Source organism: Myotis daubentonii, chromosome 11 (genome assembly GCF_963259705.1).
Source record: "Myotis daubentonii chromosome 11, mMyoDau2.1, whole genome shotgun sequence".
NCBI classification, from domain to species: domain Eukaryota; kingdom Metazoa; phylum Chordata; class Mammalia; order Chiroptera; family Vespertilionidae; genus Myotis; species Myotis daubentonii.
Genome location: NC_081850.1, coordinates 6759729 through 6779064, shown reverse-complemented (window position 1 = coordinate 6779064; position 19336 = coordinate 6759729). Strand labels below are relative to the sequence as shown.

Below are 19336 nucleotides of genomic sequence, written 5' to 3'. Positions count from 1 at the left end.
CGTAAACTTACAAGAAATGAGACGGGTGCTATCCGGACAATGACAGTCCAACAGGCCAATGGCAGAGAACGGAGATGGGCAGACACAGACATATACTGACTCGTGACAAAGGTGACAGTGCAGAGCAATGGGGAGAAGATGTCTTTCCACAAATGGCTCTGGGCAATGTAGATGCATAACCCTGACCCCCACCTCACACCATCCTGAAGGCAGCCCACCACCTCACCGGGCTCACCCACTGTCCGACCCTCCACTGGCTCCCAACCTACAAAAATAGGGGGAAATTAAAAAAACAAACCACCTCACCCTCGATCTGCCTATCAGAAGGAAACACACCTATTTCAGACAGGTAAGAAGAGAATGAAAAATCAGAAAAATATCTGGACAATACCACGTGAGAATAAAATTGACTCTAACGGATGGACGCTGGGTTTGGTGCCAACCAGATATCTACCCTCTTCTGAACTGCAGCTTCATTCCCTAGGAGCCCACATGCATCCTCAGGTGAAAAATGCTGCCTTGCCCATGGCACACGCCCTCTCTGAGAGCAGCCTGCATTCCAACCGCTGGTCTGTGCAGAGGTAGAAAGGCTACGGCCTCTCGCCCCAACTCAGGACAACTCTGTCACAGTGGGATCAGCTTTGTGGTGAGCACAGCACCTCCCTCTGCCTAACCCTGCTTCCCTCATCCCCTGCGCTGGAGCGGATCCCAGAGTGCCATCAGATACATCCCCCCAATCTCAGAGTCTGCCTGCTGCAGATTACAACCTGGGACAGCAAACAAAATAAAAGACAACAATATAAACAGAGAGTAAAACAACAACAACAAAAGGCTTTCAGGAGGGAGACAAAGAGCCCAGCCTAGAAGAAAATATAACACATGGAGAGAAGGAACTCTTCATAATTGCTTCCAGCTAAAGAACACCTTAATAAGAAAATGATGACGCCCTGGCTGGTGTGGCTCACTGGTTGGAGCAACAGCCTACACATAGAAGGGTCGAGGGTTCGATTCCCAGTCAAGGGCACGGACCTGGGTCGCAGGTTCGCTCTCCCCCCACCGGGGAACCTGTGCCGGGGAACCTGAGGCTGCCCCCCCCCACCCGGCAGGGCTTGACGCGGGACCTGAGACTGTATGCCCTGCCTGCCGGGGCTTGATGGGGGTGGGGCTGGCTGGGGCTGGGTCTTGCGGATTTCGAGGCGCATGCGGCTGGGGAGGAACTTGACTCTGGGTCCCGAGGCGTGCCCCAGACTCTGACCGGAGGGAGATTTTCATATACATTTTATTAATTTTCTTTTATCTCTGACACTTCTATTATAGAGGAAAGGCAAATAGCAATATTAAAATATTTCCTCTAATTAATTCCCTTTTAATGTGCACGAATTTTGTGTACCCAGCCACTAGTTTAAAGATAAAAGAAAGTCATTTATATGGCATAAAGAAAATAAATAAACTGAGTCTTCAGATCTAAAGGCACACCTGTTGCAGAAAAATCTGTTAAGAATGCTGAACATGATTAACACAGCAGCCATGAACTCTCCATAAAAAAACTACCTGACAAGGGAATGCACCCATTAGGAGTCAAATCAACATGAAGAACCCTGGAACGGAGACATTGTGGTAAAGTTATTGATCACTGTATCCATCTAACAGAACAGAGTCAAACAACTTGGGATTATAATTACAGCACCGGATGCTACATTATAAAGAAGTTTTAGAGGAGGGGGTGGAGGGAGAAGTGTGCAGGAGTCACCTTTCACAGCAGAGAGTTTATACATATTATCAAAGATTGAAACGTGTTTATAAATTAACATAATCACTTCAACTTCTTAATGTTTTTCATGACCTCTAAATCTTAGAGGGGTCTTATAAGAAATATTAACTCTTGTAGTGAAGAAATATATACTTGAAAGTCAACAATTCTTTTAGTTGAACTTTCTCTTTTCTCCATTCAAATCAGTTAGAAGTAAATTTCATACTTACATGCAACTTGCATTCTCCACCTTAATTAAGACTTCAAATGCAGGCAGCATGATTAATGGGAGACAACCCTGATAAGATGTAACAGGAAGTTCACAGGGTCAGCAATGAAGTCGTGTTGCCAAGAATGTTTAATCTGCCTGTAATCAAGTCTTTAGATCTAACTTCCAGGGAGGGAATAGAGGAAAATAAACTCAGTGAGACTTAAGGAAATAAATCAGGAAATCCAGACCATGGGGCATTTTACACACAGCTGGCCAAGGGGTGGAATGAGGCCCTTTTCCAGATGGAAATAAACTGAAGACATAGCTCAATGCAGTGCATGAAGCTGGATTGGATTTTCATTCCAATCAACTTAAAAACTTCATAAAAACAACTATAAAAACTTCTTGGGGACAATAGGAATAAGTATAAAGTTGGTATTAGATTATTTTTGGAAATTGCTGCTAAATTTAACAGAAAAAATGATAACTACGTAGAAGAATATCCACATTTCAGGAGAGGCATGTTGAGGTATTTCAGGGTGAATATCATGATGTTTGCAACTTACTTTCAATGGTTCTGAGAAAAAAATGCAATTGGCAACATGTTAACCCTTGCATCTCAGTGGTGTGCATATGGGTGTTCATTGTACTTTGCTTTCCATTTTTCTGTACGCTTAAAACTTTTCATCATAAAAAGTGATGGGGAGGATGTAGGTGATCCTCAAAAAAATTTAGTAATTAAGTGAAAGTCCCCTTCCCAACTCCTTTTTGGATTCAGGAAAACTATTTATAAATAAACTAGAGGCCCCGTGCAAGAGTAGGCCTTCCTTCCCCCAGCTGCCGGCACCAGCTTCCCTCTGGGACCCAGGACCCGGCTTCCCTCACAGCCCCGGCTTCGTCCACAAGGACGTCCGGTCTAATTAGCATGTTACACTTTTATTATTATAGACTAGAGGCCCGGTGCACAAAAATTTGTGCACTCGGGAGGGAGGGGGGGCGTCCCTCAGCCCGGCCTGTGCCCTCTCGCAGTCTGGGACCCCTCGGGAGATAACGACCTGCTGGCTTAGGCCTGCTCCCGGGTGGCAGAGGGCAGGCCCAATCCCTAGGTGCAGCCCCTGGTCGGGCTCAGAGCAGGGCCAATTGGAGAGTTGGGGCGCCGCCCCCTGTCATGCACAGAGCAGGGCGGATTGGGAGGTTGCGATGCCACCCTCAGTCACGCTCAGGGTAGGGCCGATTGGGGGGTTGGGGCACCGCCCCCTGTCACACTCAAGGTAGGGTCGATGGGGAGGTTGCAGTGCCACCCCCGTCACGCACAGAGCAGGGCCAATCAGAGGGTTGGGGCGCTGCCCCCTGTCACGCACAGAGCAGGGCTCATCAGGGGAGTTGGGGCTCCGTACCCTGTCATGCACAGAGCAGGGCCCATCAGGGGGTTGAGGAGCTCCTCCCTGTCACGCACAGAGTAGGGCCGATAGGGGAGTTGGGGCACCATCCCCTGTCACACACAGAGCAGGGCGGATCAGCGGGTTGGGGCGCCGCCCTCTATCACCCACAGAGCAGGGCCAATCAGGGGACTGGGGCGTCGCCACTGTCACTCTCAGGGCAGGGCTGATGGGGAGGTTATGGCTCTACCCCGTCACACACAGAGCAGGGCCCGTGGGGGTGGCGGGGGGGGCACTGCCCTCTATCACCCATAGAGCAGGGGCCGTGGGGGAGCGGGGGGGTTGGGGTGCCACCACTCTATCACCCACAGAGCAGGGCGGATCAGGGGGTTGGGACACCGCCACTCTCACACTCAGGGCAGGGCCGATGGGGAGGTTATGGCTCTACCCCGTCACACACAGAGCAGGGCCTGTGGTGGGGGGGCGTTGGGGAGCTCCCCCCTATCAGGCACAGAGCAGGGCCGATCAGGGGGTTGGGGCGCCTTCCCCTGTCACGAACAGAGCAGGGTGGATAGGGAGGTTGTGGCCCCGCCCCCTGTCACACACAGAGCCGCAGGGCGATCAGGGGGTTTGGGCGCTGCCCCCTGTCACGCTGATCCCGGTGCCGGGAGGCATATTACCCTTTTACTATATTGGGTAGAGGCCTGGTGCATGGGTGGGGCTGGCTGGTTTGCCCTGAAGGGTGTCCTGGATCAGGGTGGGAGTCCCCACTGGGGTGCCTGGCCTGTCTGGGTGAGGGGCTGAGGGCTGTTTTCAGGCTGGGGGTGACTGAAGCTCCCAAACGTTCCTTTTTTCCTTTTTTTTTTTTTTTTTTTTATTCTGGGCCAGCTTTAGCTTGAGGCTTGGCTCCAGCTCTTAGGCCTCCGGCTGAAAGTAGGTTTCTGGCCTTTGCATACAATGTTGCGAATCTGCTGGCTGAAGTCCGGTGGTATTTGTTACAATGTTTCTTAAACTGCCCGCTCAGAGGCAGCGGCAGGCGGGGAACGCTGGTTTCCTCCGTCACTGAAGCAACCAAGCCTCATGTTAGTTTCAAGCTGCCTGGCTGCCGGCCGCCATCTTGGCTGACAGTTAATTTGCATATCTCGCTGATTAGCCAATGAAAAGGGTAGCGGTCGTACACCAATTACCATGTTTCTCTTTTATTAGTGTAGGTGAGTAACTATGTGACACTTACAGTGTGGACCCGTTTATATAAAAAGTAATTCAATCTATGCATCTGTCCTCAATCCATCCATCTAAAGAGCAGGAGGAGGACAGGGGTGTGGAGGTGTCACATCAAGAGCAAGGCCTGGAAGAGCCATTTCTGGGACAAGGAGGGCTGTTTGAGGTTCCTGATCAACAATTCAGCGTCCAACCCACCAGCCCCGCGGTTTTTCTCTGGGGACAGCCGGAGCTGCCCAAGCTCTGAAGGAAGGAGGCAGATGAAAGGAGGCGGCGGTGCTGGACACGACAGCCCAGGTGGGGGCCTGACGGCAGTCACTGGCTTCCAGGGCTGGCCCTGTGGACGCTGGAGGCTGGAGCAGTGGCCCTGGGAGCCGCACGGGCAGGGGCATGGGACCAGCCGCCATGGCTCCGGGTGCTGCACGTGCACGCTGCAGCCAGGGGGTGACCAGGCCTCTCCACTCCGAGTCACGGGGCTCGGGTCCCATCACTGGGAGCAGGAAAGTGCTGGGGGGTGGGGGGGCGGGGGGCGGGGAGGAGTCGCTAGGGAGCCTGTGCAGGGGCGGGAGGGGGAGCCACCGACCCCTCCGCCGCTCTGGCCCCTGGCTGGGAGCAGCGTCTTCCGGAGAGTCACGTTTTCATCAGAGTTCTGAGAAAATTGAGAACTGGTTTCGTTCCTTACCGCCGACTTCCCATTCCCCCCCGGATGCCGTCTGCCGCTCTTGCTGGTGTAGACACCTCACATCACCGGGCGGGTGTGGGACCCGCTGCTGGGCGAGCCCCACGCCCCGGGAGGCAGAAAGAGAGACACACAGCCGTGCTTGTGAGCTGGATGCCATTTAGCTCTGTGTTTTTAAAGCATCATTTCTACGTTTCCATGTCATAAAGCAGTGGTTCTTGACCTCTGGCCCTTTAAATACAGTTCCTCATGTTGTGACCCAACCATAAAATTATTTTCGTTGCTACTTCATCACTGTCATGTTGCTACTGTGATGAATCGTCATGTAAATATCTGATATGCAGGACGGTCTTAGGCGACCCCTGTGAAAGGATCATTCGACCGCCAAAGGGGTCGCGACCCACAGGTTGAGAACCGCTGTTAAAAAATAGCATTAAAACGGCAACAAAACAGCTGACCACCTGCACAGCCACCATGAATCTGAAAGCCTTGCTTTCCCCGCTCATCCCAGCACCCGCTGACAGTTCCAGGCCGCCAGCGACCTCTGTCCAACCGGGAAAAGATAGCATGATGTTGAACTAAAACCAAATAAAATAACTACAACAAATAACTAAGACCACCATCCGCCTTGTACCCCAACCACAATCTGCTCAAAATCAGAGAAAAAACGTCCCCTGAGCTACAGCTCCCTGACCTGTGAAGGTGGTGAGGACTGAGGTCGTCCTGTACAACCTACAACAGGACATCGCCCGAGCAGCTAATGCTCAGATCAGATGTCTATGGTTATTGCCAGAACCAAATCACACCAACCCTCCTCCCCCCAAACCTGCTCCTGAAGCGTGCTGAGACGAGAGAATGGACCGTGTTATCTGAACAGGGTTCTCCCATTGCATAACACACTGCATTACAGAAATGTGAACCGATTACACAGGAGGGTTCCAAGGGTTTTGTCTCCCTGAGACAAAAACTCTAGTTTCTCCTTCAATCGTGGAACTCGAAACGCTAAAGATGGAAAGGCGGGAGCATGGGCTGTCTCCGTAATCCTCTTCCTGGCTGGGCACTGCCCTTCATCTTCCAAGCGCTCCCGCGGTGCTTACTGCTCCCTCTTCCAACAAGAAGGCCCGTGTTGGAGGCACTGACTACCGGGCCAGAAAGTACACCTGCTCACTCGGGTTCAGAACGCGGGGCTGAGCTGCTCGTGTCGTCTGGCACAACGCCCAACCACTCCCAAACACGCCCACGAACAGGGATCTCTCGTGTTGTACCCTAGGCGTTCACGTGTTTTTTTTCATTGGCTTCCACTGCATGTGTTAGATGACCCAGGTTTAGCCATTGGGCTATTCTGATTTCTTCAAAGCGGGGTCTGTGTTTCCCATGGACACCAGCAAGCACGCTGCAACTCTGGGAGAGACCTGGTAGCAGTATCAACAGCCAAAGACCCACCAAAAAATACCCAAAATCTATTGCTCCCCCATACCCCATGCTAACCCTACCCCAGTCCAAGCAATCTCGTAGAATTATCTAGAATACTGCAGTTGCTTCCTAGCTCTTCTCCCTGCTCCCAATATCATTACTTCTCCACCCACCCATCAGCCAAAGAAATCTTAAAAACACGTTATGTCATAGCATTCCCTTTGTAAAACCTTCCCAGGGACTTGCAATTGCATTCAGACTACAATTAAAATAATTTGTTTGGTTTGAAGGTCTCCCTGCTTCTACCCTTGTCCTCCAATATCTGATCTCAACACAGCAGGCAGAGTGATTTAGACCCTGCTATTCCTCTGCTCCTCCCAGTGGCTCCCAACCAGCTCAGAGCCCCCACAGTGGCCGCAAAGGCCCTACACAACCTACCAACCCATCACCTGGGACCCATCTAGTACCATTCGTTCCCACCCAAGCTCCTTACTCATCTCACTTAAGTCTTGGCTCAAATGTCACTTCCTTGGTGAGGCTTCACTGACCGTGACAACACGGAGTGCTTTCCCATGCCCACACTCCCTACCTCATTCTGTTTCCTGCCTGATTTTTTTCCTCTTGACTGCACAGCCACATCTGCCATGACATAAATTCTAGCAGTTTATTTCTTAATTAGAGGCCCAGTGCACAAATTTGTGCACCAGTGGGGTCCCTCGGCCGAAACTGTGGGATCGGGCCAAAACTGGCTCTCCGACATCCCCCGAGGGGTCCTAGATTGCCAGAGGATGCAGGGAGACTGAGGGACCCCACCAATGCACAATCAGGGACAGGAAGGGACGCGGGAGGTTGGCCAGCCAGAGAGGGACCGCAGGAGGACTACAGGGCATGTCCAGCCCATCTCGCTCAGTCCCTATTGGCCAGACCCCAGCAGCAAGCTAACCTACTGGTTGGAGCATCTGCCCTGTGGTGGTCACTGGGTGTCATAGCAACTGGTCGACCAGTGGACTGTCTGCCCCCTGGTAGTGATCAGCCTTAGCATATCATTAGCATATTATGCTTTGATTGGTTGAATGGATGATCAGACGACCGGACACATAGCATATTAGGCTTTTATTATATAGGATTCACTAGAAAGCTCCATGTAAGCTCTGGGAGGATGGATGTACGCTCTATGACACTTGGGATGTTGATCTGCTTTACTCACTTCTGTATCCCAAGTGCCTAGAACAGTCCTTGGCACAAAACAGTTGCTTCATTAATATTATTGAATGAAGGAGCTGATCCTGCCTTCCCTGCCCACCTCCCAGACATCTCTCCTCCTCCCACTTGCTCATTCAGCTCCAGTCACAGCCCCTGTCTCTGTTCCCGCAGCAGGCCACGCCCAGGCCCCTTCAACACCTTCCCCGCTGTCTGGAATGCTGCAGCACCAACCCATCCACCCGGACACTCACATTTCACACCTGGAACCATCTTGCTGATTCGTGAACCCACGTGTTTATTTTCTGTCTCCACCACTAACTGGGACCTCCCAGCAGAGGCTTTGTGTTGCTCACAGCTGCTTCCCTGGTGCCTGCAACTGCTTGGCGCATAGTAGGTGCTGCTCAGTAAGTATGTGGCCGGTGTAACCAGCCAGCTCATGTGGGCGTCCACTTTCTCAAGTATTATAAGAAGGTTGACGATGCTCTGGCATCTCCTTGTGCTCTTTATAAAATGCTGATTTACAGTCTGTAGCAAGTATAGTTTACGAAGAGCCTCACTTATGACAGGTCCTGCGAAGCTCTGGGAGGCAACTTACAGGGTTGTAATTACCCAGCTTTTGCATCTGAGAAAACTGTTAACTGTTAACTGTCCCAGGAGGGACAGCCACTACACGGTGGAGGTGGAGCTGGGTCTGAATTCACAGCTTTCAACGCTGCTCCTGTGACAGCAGAATTAAACAGGTTTTTCTAGTCCTTACAAGAAGGTTCAAGGAACCGCAAATCTGCTGGTTTAGCACACACTCAATCCAAGACAGTGATCATGGGAACTTGGCATTGTTTTCCCCAGCTGTCCGGTCGGTTGAGAAAGATCACACAGTACAAATGAGCTTATCCGCTCAGGACTGACATGCTTACTGAGTATCTTCTAGATACATATTTAAACGTGTTCACTTGTTCAGCTCATGGGTGCACCTAGGAGCACTGGGACGAAGTTTCCCGCAGCACAGCGTCGCGAGCTGCCCCGCGGGAGGAAGCAGTGGCCAGGCCGTCCCGCACGAGGGAGGGGGACTTGGCGAGGCGTGGCTGGGCTCCCAGAAGGTCCGGGCTTGTGAAACCCGGTCAAGGTGCGGAGCACAGCCGCCCGTGGGCACTGGGACTCCGCTTTCCGGCCCCGCCCGCCCGCCCGCCCGGCCTGAGCGCCCCGAGGGCAACCGCGGCCCCGCCACTCCCGGCCCCGCGGGACCTCGCGGGTCGCGCCCATCCCCGCCGGCGGCGCGGACAGTGCGGGCTCGGGTCGCCGCTGAGCGCCCCCCCGGACCCCGCCGGACCCCTGGCGCCCGCCTCACCCGTAGGTGGTCAGCAGCGCCTTGTTGACCAGCACGATGAGGAAGGAGCAGGTCCCGTAGAAGAGCGCCGACAGCAGCTGGGCCATCCCGGGGGGCAGCCGGCCGGGGGCGGGGTCCGCGCCCGCGCCATTGGCCTGGCGGGTCATGCCCGCGCCGCGCCCGCCGCCCGCCGCCCGCCTCGGCCCCACTCCGGGCCGCCCCGCCCCAGTTCCGTCTCCGCCCCGTCGCCCCGAGAGGGCGCAGTCCAAACAGGAAGGGGCCCAGCGAACCCCAGTGTCGGCGCGGCCGGCCGGCGCCCCAAAGCTGCGGGCGCGGAGGAGCCGCGCGGCGGGAGCTGGTCCGGGAGCCCGCGCGGGGCACCTGTTGGGGGCGGGGAGGCGGGGGGCAGAGCGGGCTTGGGGGAGCCCTGCCTTCCTCCGCACCTCCTCTGGGGAGAAACGCTGCAGTTAAGTTTTAGGGTTGGTTTTGCTTTTTCTCTGCAATACTTTTTAAAGGTACAATTTACACAAAATGGAATGCAGATTCTATGAGTCACAGTGTGTTGTTTTTGACAAATGCATACACCATGTCACCACCCAGACAGAGCCCCCCCCCCCCGGGGCCCTTTTTGCCGGATGAAGTCCATCAGAAGTTACTCTATTGCCATGGGTTAGAGTTGCCTTTTCTAGAAATTCCTGTGTCCTCTTTTAAGGCTTTCCCCCCTCTTTTCGTTTTGGCGACTCACCCACGTTTCTTTTCACTGAGTAGCACTACAATATGTCCACTCGCCAGCTGGTGGGCATGCGGGTTGTTTCCAGTTTAGGGCGATTCTAAAAAAACGTTTCCACAAACATTCGTGTGTGTGTGTGTGTGTGTGTGTGTGTGTGTGTGTGTGTGTGTTCATTTCCGTTCGGGAGGCCCGGGAGTGGGAGGGCTGGTGCGTGAGCGCGGGCTCAGGCTCCCTCGCTTCTGCGGGCTTTCTGCAGTTGCCTCTCGCCGCGCCCACGCCCCCCCCCCCCTCTCTCTCTCTCTCTCTCTCTCTCTCTCTCTCTCTCTCTCTCTCTCTCTCTCTCTCGACAGCAACCAAGCATGTGTGCTGGTGACGTTAACTGAAGGCGAGCCTCCCAGAACCGCCCGCTCTGACCAGAGTCCACCTGCTTTGGCAATTTTTAGTGTCCCATATTTTCACTGTAAATAATTAACTTTAAAAATCTGAAATCTTAGCTTTTCAGAAAAGCTAAATATTTCAACTTAGATGTTTGAGCCTAATTATATCCATGCCATACAATTGGTTTTCCATTGTAGGCACTGAACAACCAAGAATCTTTTCAACACTGATAAGAACTAAAGCAGAACTTTTGACAAATGACTAGCACTAAAAAAGGCAGGAAGAGTCCACATTACCCAAAACAAGAAAAAACACACAAGACCATTTTAAAATAGAAAATGAATTCATATGTAGAGGGCTGCCTGGGAGGCACCTAGGCATTTTCTTATAATTATTGTCAATTGAACTCAGAGCACAGGCAGAGCCACGCCCTGGGAACATGCTTCCCCAATAAGGGTAGACATGTTAATCAGGCAGGGGCGGAACTAGATATGTAAATCTAGGCCTTTAAAATAAACCTGCTGTGTGGCTCAGCCCGCTTTTTGCCGCCTCTCCATCAGAGAGGATGGCGCCCACCTGGCCCCAGCTTAAAATCTATTTCTGCGTCTTGGTCTTTCTTTAATTTCTTAATCCCCAGCTCCTCCACTCAGCAAATGGACTGTTTCCTTTTCCATGCGGGACATGGAGAAGAGAGAAACAGCCCCCCACATTCATAGGCAAGTTGAATAAAATCATCTGAACTTGAAGTCATTTTGGTTAATTTCCTAAAAAATCAATGAAGTTTCCAGTGAGTCTCAAATAAGTTTTGACTGCAAAACATGAAGTCACTTTTAATGACAGCCTTAATATTTGCATTTAATTTGTTTCTATGTCCATACTTCCAAGACCATATCGCTGTTAAAATCTCATCCTTACTCAGTTGACGTCAGAAGTGGAGTTGCAATTCTTTTGCAAAGCCCCAGGTTGCACCTTGCCATTTCCAGTGCAGAACTAAAGATAAACCAAAAATAAGTCATGAAAAATGCAAAGATCTGCTTGACTCAGGTGCCCCCAGATACAACACATCTTGAACAGAAGTAAAATGAAATCCCATTCCTGATTTACCTAATGTAAGATCTGCCATAGGGCTGGCAACACTATGTACACCAGTGTACTTTTAACACTATTAATGAACCAGATGAGAAAGTTAAATGAATATCTATAACCTAAAAGGCCATCATTTTAAAGTAAGAAAAAGCAACTCATACTATGGTTCCAACTATTCTAAAAAGATGACTGGAATGAGACCAGAATCAACACTAATAAAAGAGAAAAATGGTAATTGGCGTACGAGCTACCCTTTTCATTGGCTAATCAGGGCTATATGCAAATTAACTGCCAACTAAGATTGGCAGTTAACTGCCAACAAGATGGCGGTTAATTTGCATATGTAGGCACAATGCAGGGAGGCGAAAGGGAAAGCAGGAAGCAGCCCCCTGCCACTGACAGTGATTGGAAACCCAGGGGGGAGCTAAGAGCTGGGGGGCAGGGCAAAGGCGGCCCTGGGGCCGCCTTTGCCCTGCCCCCCAGCCATGATCGGAGAATCAGGTGCCTTTTCCACCCTGGCCAGTGATAGCAGGAAGCGATGGGAGCTGGGCACGGTCAAAGCTGGCAGTCCCAGGAGCTAGGGGTCCCTTGCCTGGGCCTAAAGCGAAGCCCACGATCGTGGGGCCGCTGCAGCTGCGGGTCCCCGCTGCCTGGGCCGGACGCCTAGGCCAGAGGCGTCAGGCCTGGGCAAGGGGCCGATCCTGCAATTGGAGGGTGATGGGGGTCAACGCCTGAGGGCTCCAAGTATGTGAGAGGGGGCAGGCTGGGCTGAGGGACACTACCCCCCCCCCCACGCACACCCAGTGCACGAATTTCATGCACCGGGCCCCTAGTCTACACTAATAAAAGAGAAACATGCAAATTGGTATCACTCCACTACACTCAGCCAATCAGGATGCGTATGCAAATTAACCCAACAAAGATGGCGGCTAACTTGCATATGCAGAAGGAAGAGGCTTGCCTTCTCCACTGTGGCCAGAGCGAAGGCCTGGGTCCCGGGTGCCGGAGGAAAACGGGTGCTGGCAGCCAGGGGAAGGAAGGCCTCTAGTGAAATGTAAAATGTATCAAAATAATAAAAGAAGCCTGTAGAGCCACAGGTGACATTTCTTTCTAAATCTTAATTTTTTAAATCATGGTTGTTATATTTTTGTTAGGAAAACAAATTATAAAGGGTTCAAGAATGAGCATGTACTTTAAACTGTAAATTAAAATTTTATTCAAAGCATCTTTTCAAATTACAGCATGTTTATTTCTTATGCTGTTAATTCTGCCAAACTATAGCTTAGCCATATGAAGCATAAAACACTTCAAAAATTTGAATGTAAACCACATTTTTAAAACAAAAAGCAGTCCTAACACACCTCAGATTTTAAATGCCAATGTATTTTGTCCAAGTATATAGCTTATATCAAAAAAAACCCTTAGCTTATGCCCAAGAATCTACTTTTGAAGTATATTTTAAATATTTCTATAGTAAATAGTTGTAATAATTTCTGAAACTTTCAATTATACAAATAAAGAATGTGAATATAACTATTATAGTTGACAAAAGCTGACCAGAGAAACAAAAGCCCTTACTTTTGAAGGCCTTAAATTGTATTATTTTTGAATTGGCAAGTATTTGTATTTTTTAAATTCTTACCATCTTCCTTCTTTATGTAATTTCACCAAATTTTAGATTTCCCAAGACTGATAAGTGTTGCTTTTTATAATTCATTTAAATCATACTTGAAAGGAAAAATCTAGAGAAAAATGCTGACAGCTAAACCAAGAAAATTCAATGCTATAGTCTCTTTTACTGTGCCTATAAGTGCTCCAAGTTAAAATTCTATATATCAGATTACAAACAAAATTCTTAGACCATTACAAATATAAATTTTCTTATTTAAAAAATCCTTCAAGATCTGTAATTTACTGTACTGAGGATTACATTTGTAAAGTATGTCCTCATCATATACATTATTTGTTATCATCTTTCACACTTTTGTTCCTTTTCAAGGCATTTAATCCCTCTCCTCCCCACAGCTACATGTGAAACTGTGACTGCAACACACTGGGATTTGGGGAGAAAGAAGCATATATTTTAGATAATGTTTAACCATATCTGTCAGCTACAAAGTAAAAAGCGCTGGAGAGCCATGTTTCCCTCTATTATTCTGAGGTTTACTCCAATTAAGCAATCTATAAAAATTTCTGTTGTTCATGTTAGTTTCTACTTAAAACAGAGGCTAAAATGATCGAGGCTTTTGCCTACATACAGGAGGTGAACTGCTCAGCTCTTGATTTTCCTGTTCATGCTTCATTACATAAAGTGGTGTTTAAAAATGGCATCTATTTGGAAAAATGGTTTAAAACCACCACACAAGTTAACACACATGCAGTTAAAACTATCCCAGAAGCCTACTTATTTGAGTAGCTAATCTTTTCTGCAGTGTTTAACTGATACTTGAATTTAGTGAGCACAAATAGTTTGGCATGTTATTCTGAAAAGCAAGAAGGTGGCTTTATGCACTGAAAATATAAATAGAAGGCTTTCATTTGCTAATAATTCTAAACAAGCAGTACAACTGAAATTTAGTGTTTGCTAACAAAAGATCTAAAACAGTTCACTACAAAACAACCCTGTAGATGTCCCTTTTATTAATAAAAATCCAAGTGCCAAATCTCAGTACAGGGCCCATATTAAAAAAAATTACCAGGTTACCTAGACTTTGCAAGATTAACCACTCAATTTCAGCAAATGAGAAATATGAAATGTGCAAAAGTTCCCAAGTTAAGAGGGATAACAAGTGCTTTTCAAAACTAAACATCATAGTAAGTTGTAAAGCCTCAGAAAGATAGAATAAGACCAATTTTACTCCAATTTTAAAAATTCTGAACTATTATGCATCTTACCAAGATCCTCAAATATCTACTTTTCTTTCAAAATCCGTAACTTAGGACATCTTCTGAAATAGGCAGTTTTCCATTTCTCTAGTCTTATTAGTCACACTATTTTGCAATTTAAAAATATCTTTCACACATCTTCCACTTTCTCACTTACTTCAGTGTTGACAGTATTGTTAAACGTACTAGTACAAATTGTTAAAAATGATCTTATAAATAATCTCTCCTAACCTTCTTTGGCTACATGTCCCATTCTGCTTTTGTTTTTTTTCTCTAAAAGTGTCTTATTCTGAAAGTGCTTCCTGTGAAAACTGCTTCCAATGAATGCATTAAACTTGCAAAATCTAGCTTCCCACAATACGTAGTTTCCTACCCTGTACTAGAAGTCCCATATTTACAAAATATTTTAAACTTTACAACAATCCATTACCATATAAAAAAAAGTGCAATTCTCTCTCACCCCATATTTTGGGGCAATAACATTCTTCATCAATTTCTACAGAATAGCAGCCTATGGTAAGCAAATAAGGTGCTTAGCTTATGCCCAAGGATCTACTTTTGAAGTATGCTGGGCAGTACTTTTGTACAGTGGGAGTCAGTGTGCAGGCTACTGGCGGAGCGGCGCGCCGGTCAGGTTGGCGAGCTCGATGAGCGCCAGGGCTCCGTGCAGGCGCTCGCGCTGCTCCTGCAGCCGCCGTTGGGCCCCGCTCTTCTCGTCGTCCTCCTCGTCCGACTGCAGGTATTCCAGAGGGTCCTGCTGCTCCTGGTCCGCCTTCTGCGCGAGCTTTCCCTTCAAGGTGGGGGTGCGCTGCTCTTTTGTTTCCCAATACCTACGGGACATGCAACCGCGTGAATTAGAGGGTATAGCTGACATCCTCAAAGGTTTACTTTGCTTGTTTAAAAAAGTGTTCTTTACCGCGGTATTCAATGCGTTTTAGTTCCCAAAGTTACAGAATGATTTCACATTTCTCATTACAGAGGAAACAATACAAGTTCAAGAAGTTGAGGGACTTTCTCAGATTTTCAAAAACTGGCAGTTCTGGGTCTCATACTCAACTCTCTAATCATGTGTTTTTGCCATTAAACTATGCCTTAAAGATCATATGTAAAATGCACTAAGGTATAGAAATAGTAGAACAAATAAACATTAAAAACCTATTTATACAATCCACAGAGGGATGGTGACTTCTGACTGAGTTAACTAAGAGAAACTTAAAACTTACAAAATATGATTTACAGATTAATATCTGTAACACATAGAACTTATTCAAAAATTTAAGAACACCACCATTATTCTATGACATGGCCAAATGGTGATTCACAAGAGAAAATGCAAACTTGGTAAATTAAAGAAATAAATGACAGTATCATTACATCCAAAAATGCCCCTACAAAAACTTGTATATTAATGTTTATAACAGCCTTATTTATACCCTGCAATAACCCAATGTCCGTCAACAGATGACTGAATAAACAAATTGAAGTATATCCACACAATGGATTACTACTCAGTGATAAAAAAGAATGAACTATTGACACATGGATGAATCTCAAAATAATTGAGTTAAAGAAGCCAGACAAACAGGGAGTGCATACTGCATGGCTTCACTTGTATGAAACACTAGAAAATGCAAACTAATGCATAGTAACAGGAGTAGGTCAGTGTTGTTCAGGTCAAAGTGGGAGGGAGGGATTCTGAAAGGGCTTGAGGAAATGCTGGGAGTGATGAATATGTTCATGATCTTGATGGGTGATGATTTCACAGATGCAAACGTGTCTAAATGTGTGAAATTGCACACTTTAAATATTTACAATTTACTGTATGTCCATTATACCTCAGCAAACCTGTTTTTAAAATTAGATACAAAAAAAAGGACAACTACTAGATGTCAGGAAATCCAGGCTACTCAAACTGGAAAAGTTGTGGCAATACTCAGAGGTATAAAAAAAGAAATGCAAACAGTTCGGTCTGACTTGAAGGACAACTAGAAAAGGAGAGTGGCAAAAGGTAAGTTTAACTGGGTCGGCAGGGACCAGGTACGGAAGAGCTTTGAATGCCATAACAGAGTTTAGGCTTCGTACTGAGGGTCACACAGCATTTTACAAAGATCCCGTGGAAGCAGCAGGGAGAATGGGTTGAGAGGGATGATGTAGCTGAATGTGACTTGTTAAGGAAGTAGATGGGAGAGAGGATAAAGACAGGATGACTGAAAAGTTTCTGGCTTGGGCCAAATGAGAGAGAAGGGGGCAGTGGAGGCCAGCCAGGAGGAGGGAGTGGGGGTAGGAAGTGATGCAGTAGCAAGGCAGCCACAGCCCTGCCCTGTGGAGCTCAGTGCAGCAGGGGAGCCGGACACTGAGTGCCATGGAAGTCTTGAAAGGGAAAATACAGTGTGTTATAAAAGTATCTATTAAGGAGTCTAACCTGTGTTTGGGGTTGGTGATCCCCGAAGTGAGGTTTAACCTGAGCAAGAAATGAAGGCTAAGTCCCGTGGCTGAATGAAGAGGGAAGCAGCACACCTGCAGAGGCAGCAGTGAGCACGGCACTGCAGAGGGAGGCAGAGCTCAGCAGCACTCAGGGGCTTAGACTGTCCCAAGGGCAGAGGAAGCCCAGAGAGCGAGAGAGTGGCACCGTCAGCAGCTGGCGGTTTGTGTAGAAGAGATGACTCCTTACGTCAAAATACCCTTAGGGAACATTTTTTATACTGCCCCCCCCCTCGCTGCCATTAAAAAAAATTAAACTGGGTGATTCTTGGAACATCTCTCTCTATATAGCTCTACCCATATACGTATATCTGTATCTACAGATATGGGGAAATATGGATATACATATATCCCCACAATAACAGCACAGATCTAATTCTAATATAAGAAAATGAAGAGGCGTTGCACTAACAAATGAAATATGCATTAAATATCCTTTTTAAATGAGGGAAAACTCTTGCTTTTAAAATACATTGTGGTACAGACAATTAATTACTCAAGAGTAATTAATATCATATAGTTTTCTATCACACACAGGTCCTAATAACACTCCTGTGGTTAAAGAGATAAAGCACCATTTCAAGTTATTTCATAGAATGTGTATAGAAGCAACTTATTTAAAACGAGAGAACTTCGGCAGTCCCGTCAGCCCACGCGCGGGGTGGCCGTGGTCCAGGGGAGCCTTACTTTGCCAACCACTCGGCAGCAGCCTGGTTGTCCACCGCCTGGTGCTTGCTGAGAGCGTCGGTGGGCTCCTCCCGCTTCAGCCTGGCGTAAGGGTGCTTGGGGCAGTGGCGGTTGGCGTGGGTGAATCTGCTCAGGCAGCCTGCAACGCACAGAGGGAAACACCCATTAGCATCGGGACTGCGGCCCACATGGGAAACGCTCAGAAAAGTAAGTAAGACCATGAGACAGCATTCTCTAACGTGGAGGAGGAAATAAAACCCTAAGCACAGTATTTATCAATGCTCATGAGGGGGGCGGCAATGGTCTTTCACCTCTCGGTCACTGCGTTATAAATGCACGCCACCCCCCTGGGAAGTGATTCATTTGCATGAGTCATAAATATGGTCAAACCCTCCGACCCTGGGATTCTATTCTCAGGCTCTCTCATAAGGCAACATCCCAAAAGATGAACAAAGCTTGAACAAAGTTTAAGTAGGAAAACGTGACCTTTAGCTTTGTTGGTAACAAACAATTTTTAAAGCAAATTAAATATTCAATATCAATAAGGCAATCAGTGTACAGCTGACTCTTGAACAATGTGGGGTTAGGGCAGAAATCCAGATATAACTAGTATATGCTTCAGCAAATTCACTAGATAAAAAGCCTGAAGACATCTGTAACTGACAATAATAAGAAAACCACAGAGCTACAAAACAGAACTGCGTTGAATTTTAATTATAACTGCCAAAAATGTGCACAAGAAAAACATCTTAAGAAACTGTGAGAAGAGGTTAAGAAAATCACTTCAGAAAAGTGACAAGAAATTACTAACAGTGGCGTGTTAAAATGGAAAAGTTTCGCCCTAACCGGTTTGGCTCAGTGGATAGAGCATCAGCCTGCAGACTGAAGGGTCCCAGGTTCGATTCCGGTCAAGGGCATGTACCTTGGTTGCGGGCACATCCCCAGTAGGGGGTGTGCAGGAGGCAGCTGATTGATGTTTCTCTCTCATCGATGTTTCTAACTCTCTATCCCTCTTCCTTGCTCTCTGTAAAAAGTCAATAAAATATACTTTAAAAAAATAAATAAATAAAATGGAAAAGTTTCCCCCTTCACTGAAAATGCAGACAACATGCTTTCTTGAGTTTAACAGATAAAATGTTTAAAATCAACATAAAAGCCTACTCTAAAGGCTGTATTTGCTTTCATAGATTTTTCTACTGCCTACAACTGAATATAGTATTTTTATTTGCCTTTTAAGATTTTCACCTAAAAATATTTTAAAAATCAATCTTTCCTCAGAAATTGAACATGTTTTCTAAAATCTTGATTTAAAAAATCTCTCCTCCCAAAAAATTCAAGCAAAAGTTATTTTTTAACTACTAACTCACTACTAGTTATTACATAAACTTAACTCCTAACATCATACCATTTTCTGAACAAACGAAAGGTTTCTCTCCCGTGTGAAGGCGCTGGTGCGTTTTGAGCTGTCCGCTTTGAACAAAGGCTTTGCCACAGTCAGGATAGTCACACAGGTAGGGTCTCTCACCTGTGTAGACAGATGGGATATATTATTTCCGAGAAAATAAGGTTAGAAGAGGGGCAGGGGGAGAGAATCAACCTCTATACAGATCAGGGTGGGGAACCTTTTTTCTGCCAAGGGCCATTTGGTTACTTATAATATAATTCACTTAACATATATTTATGTTGCTATGAAAAAAGCGCCTAGATTTATTGAATTTCGAGTCCTGCCTGCGGTTGCCTTGGCAGGGCCAGACCAAATCATTTCTCGGGCCTTATACAGCCCATGGGCCGGACGCTCCCCACCCCTGATAAGGGTCAGGATGCCAAACAACAATAAAACACATCAGCCTCTATAGAACTGCAAGTGAAAATGCTAGGCAGCACTTCCATGCTCTGAAGCAGCTGTCC

General features: G+C 47.4%; 2 protein-coding genes across 4 annotated transcripts in view; both read right to left on the bottom strand.

Moving 5' to 3' along the window:
* Positions 1–9424, bottom strand: part of SLC35D2 (solute carrier family 35 member D2) — a 53717-nt gene extending 44293 nt beyond the window's left edge. The window contains exon 1 of one of the 3 annotated variants that reach the window (XM_059656403.1): positions 9202–9424. In XM_059656403.1, the coding sequence (XP_059512386.1) occupies positions 9202–9347 (146 nt within the window). In that variant the 5' untranslated portion in view covers positions 9348–9424. The remainder of the gene's footprint in view (positions 1–9201) is intronic. The other 2 variants (XM_059656402.1, XM_059656404.1) reach the window with 2 other exon arrangements.
* A 3149-nt stretch (positions 9425–12573) lies between these two features.
* The window catches only part of ZNF367 (zinc finger protein 367), a 31153-nt gene continuing 24390 nt past the window's right edge, over positions 12574–19336 (bottom strand). Inside the window, exons 3-5 of the mRNA XM_059656401.1 lie at positions 18834–18953; positions 17429–17567; positions 12574–15090 (exon numbers count right to left, since the gene is read on the bottom strand). Of these exons, the coding sequence (XP_059512384.1) occupies positions 14868–15090; positions 17429–17567; positions 18834–18953 (482 nt within the window). The 3' untranslated portion in view covers positions 12574–14867. The remainder of the gene's footprint in view (positions 15091–17428; positions 17568–18833; positions 18954–19336) is intronic.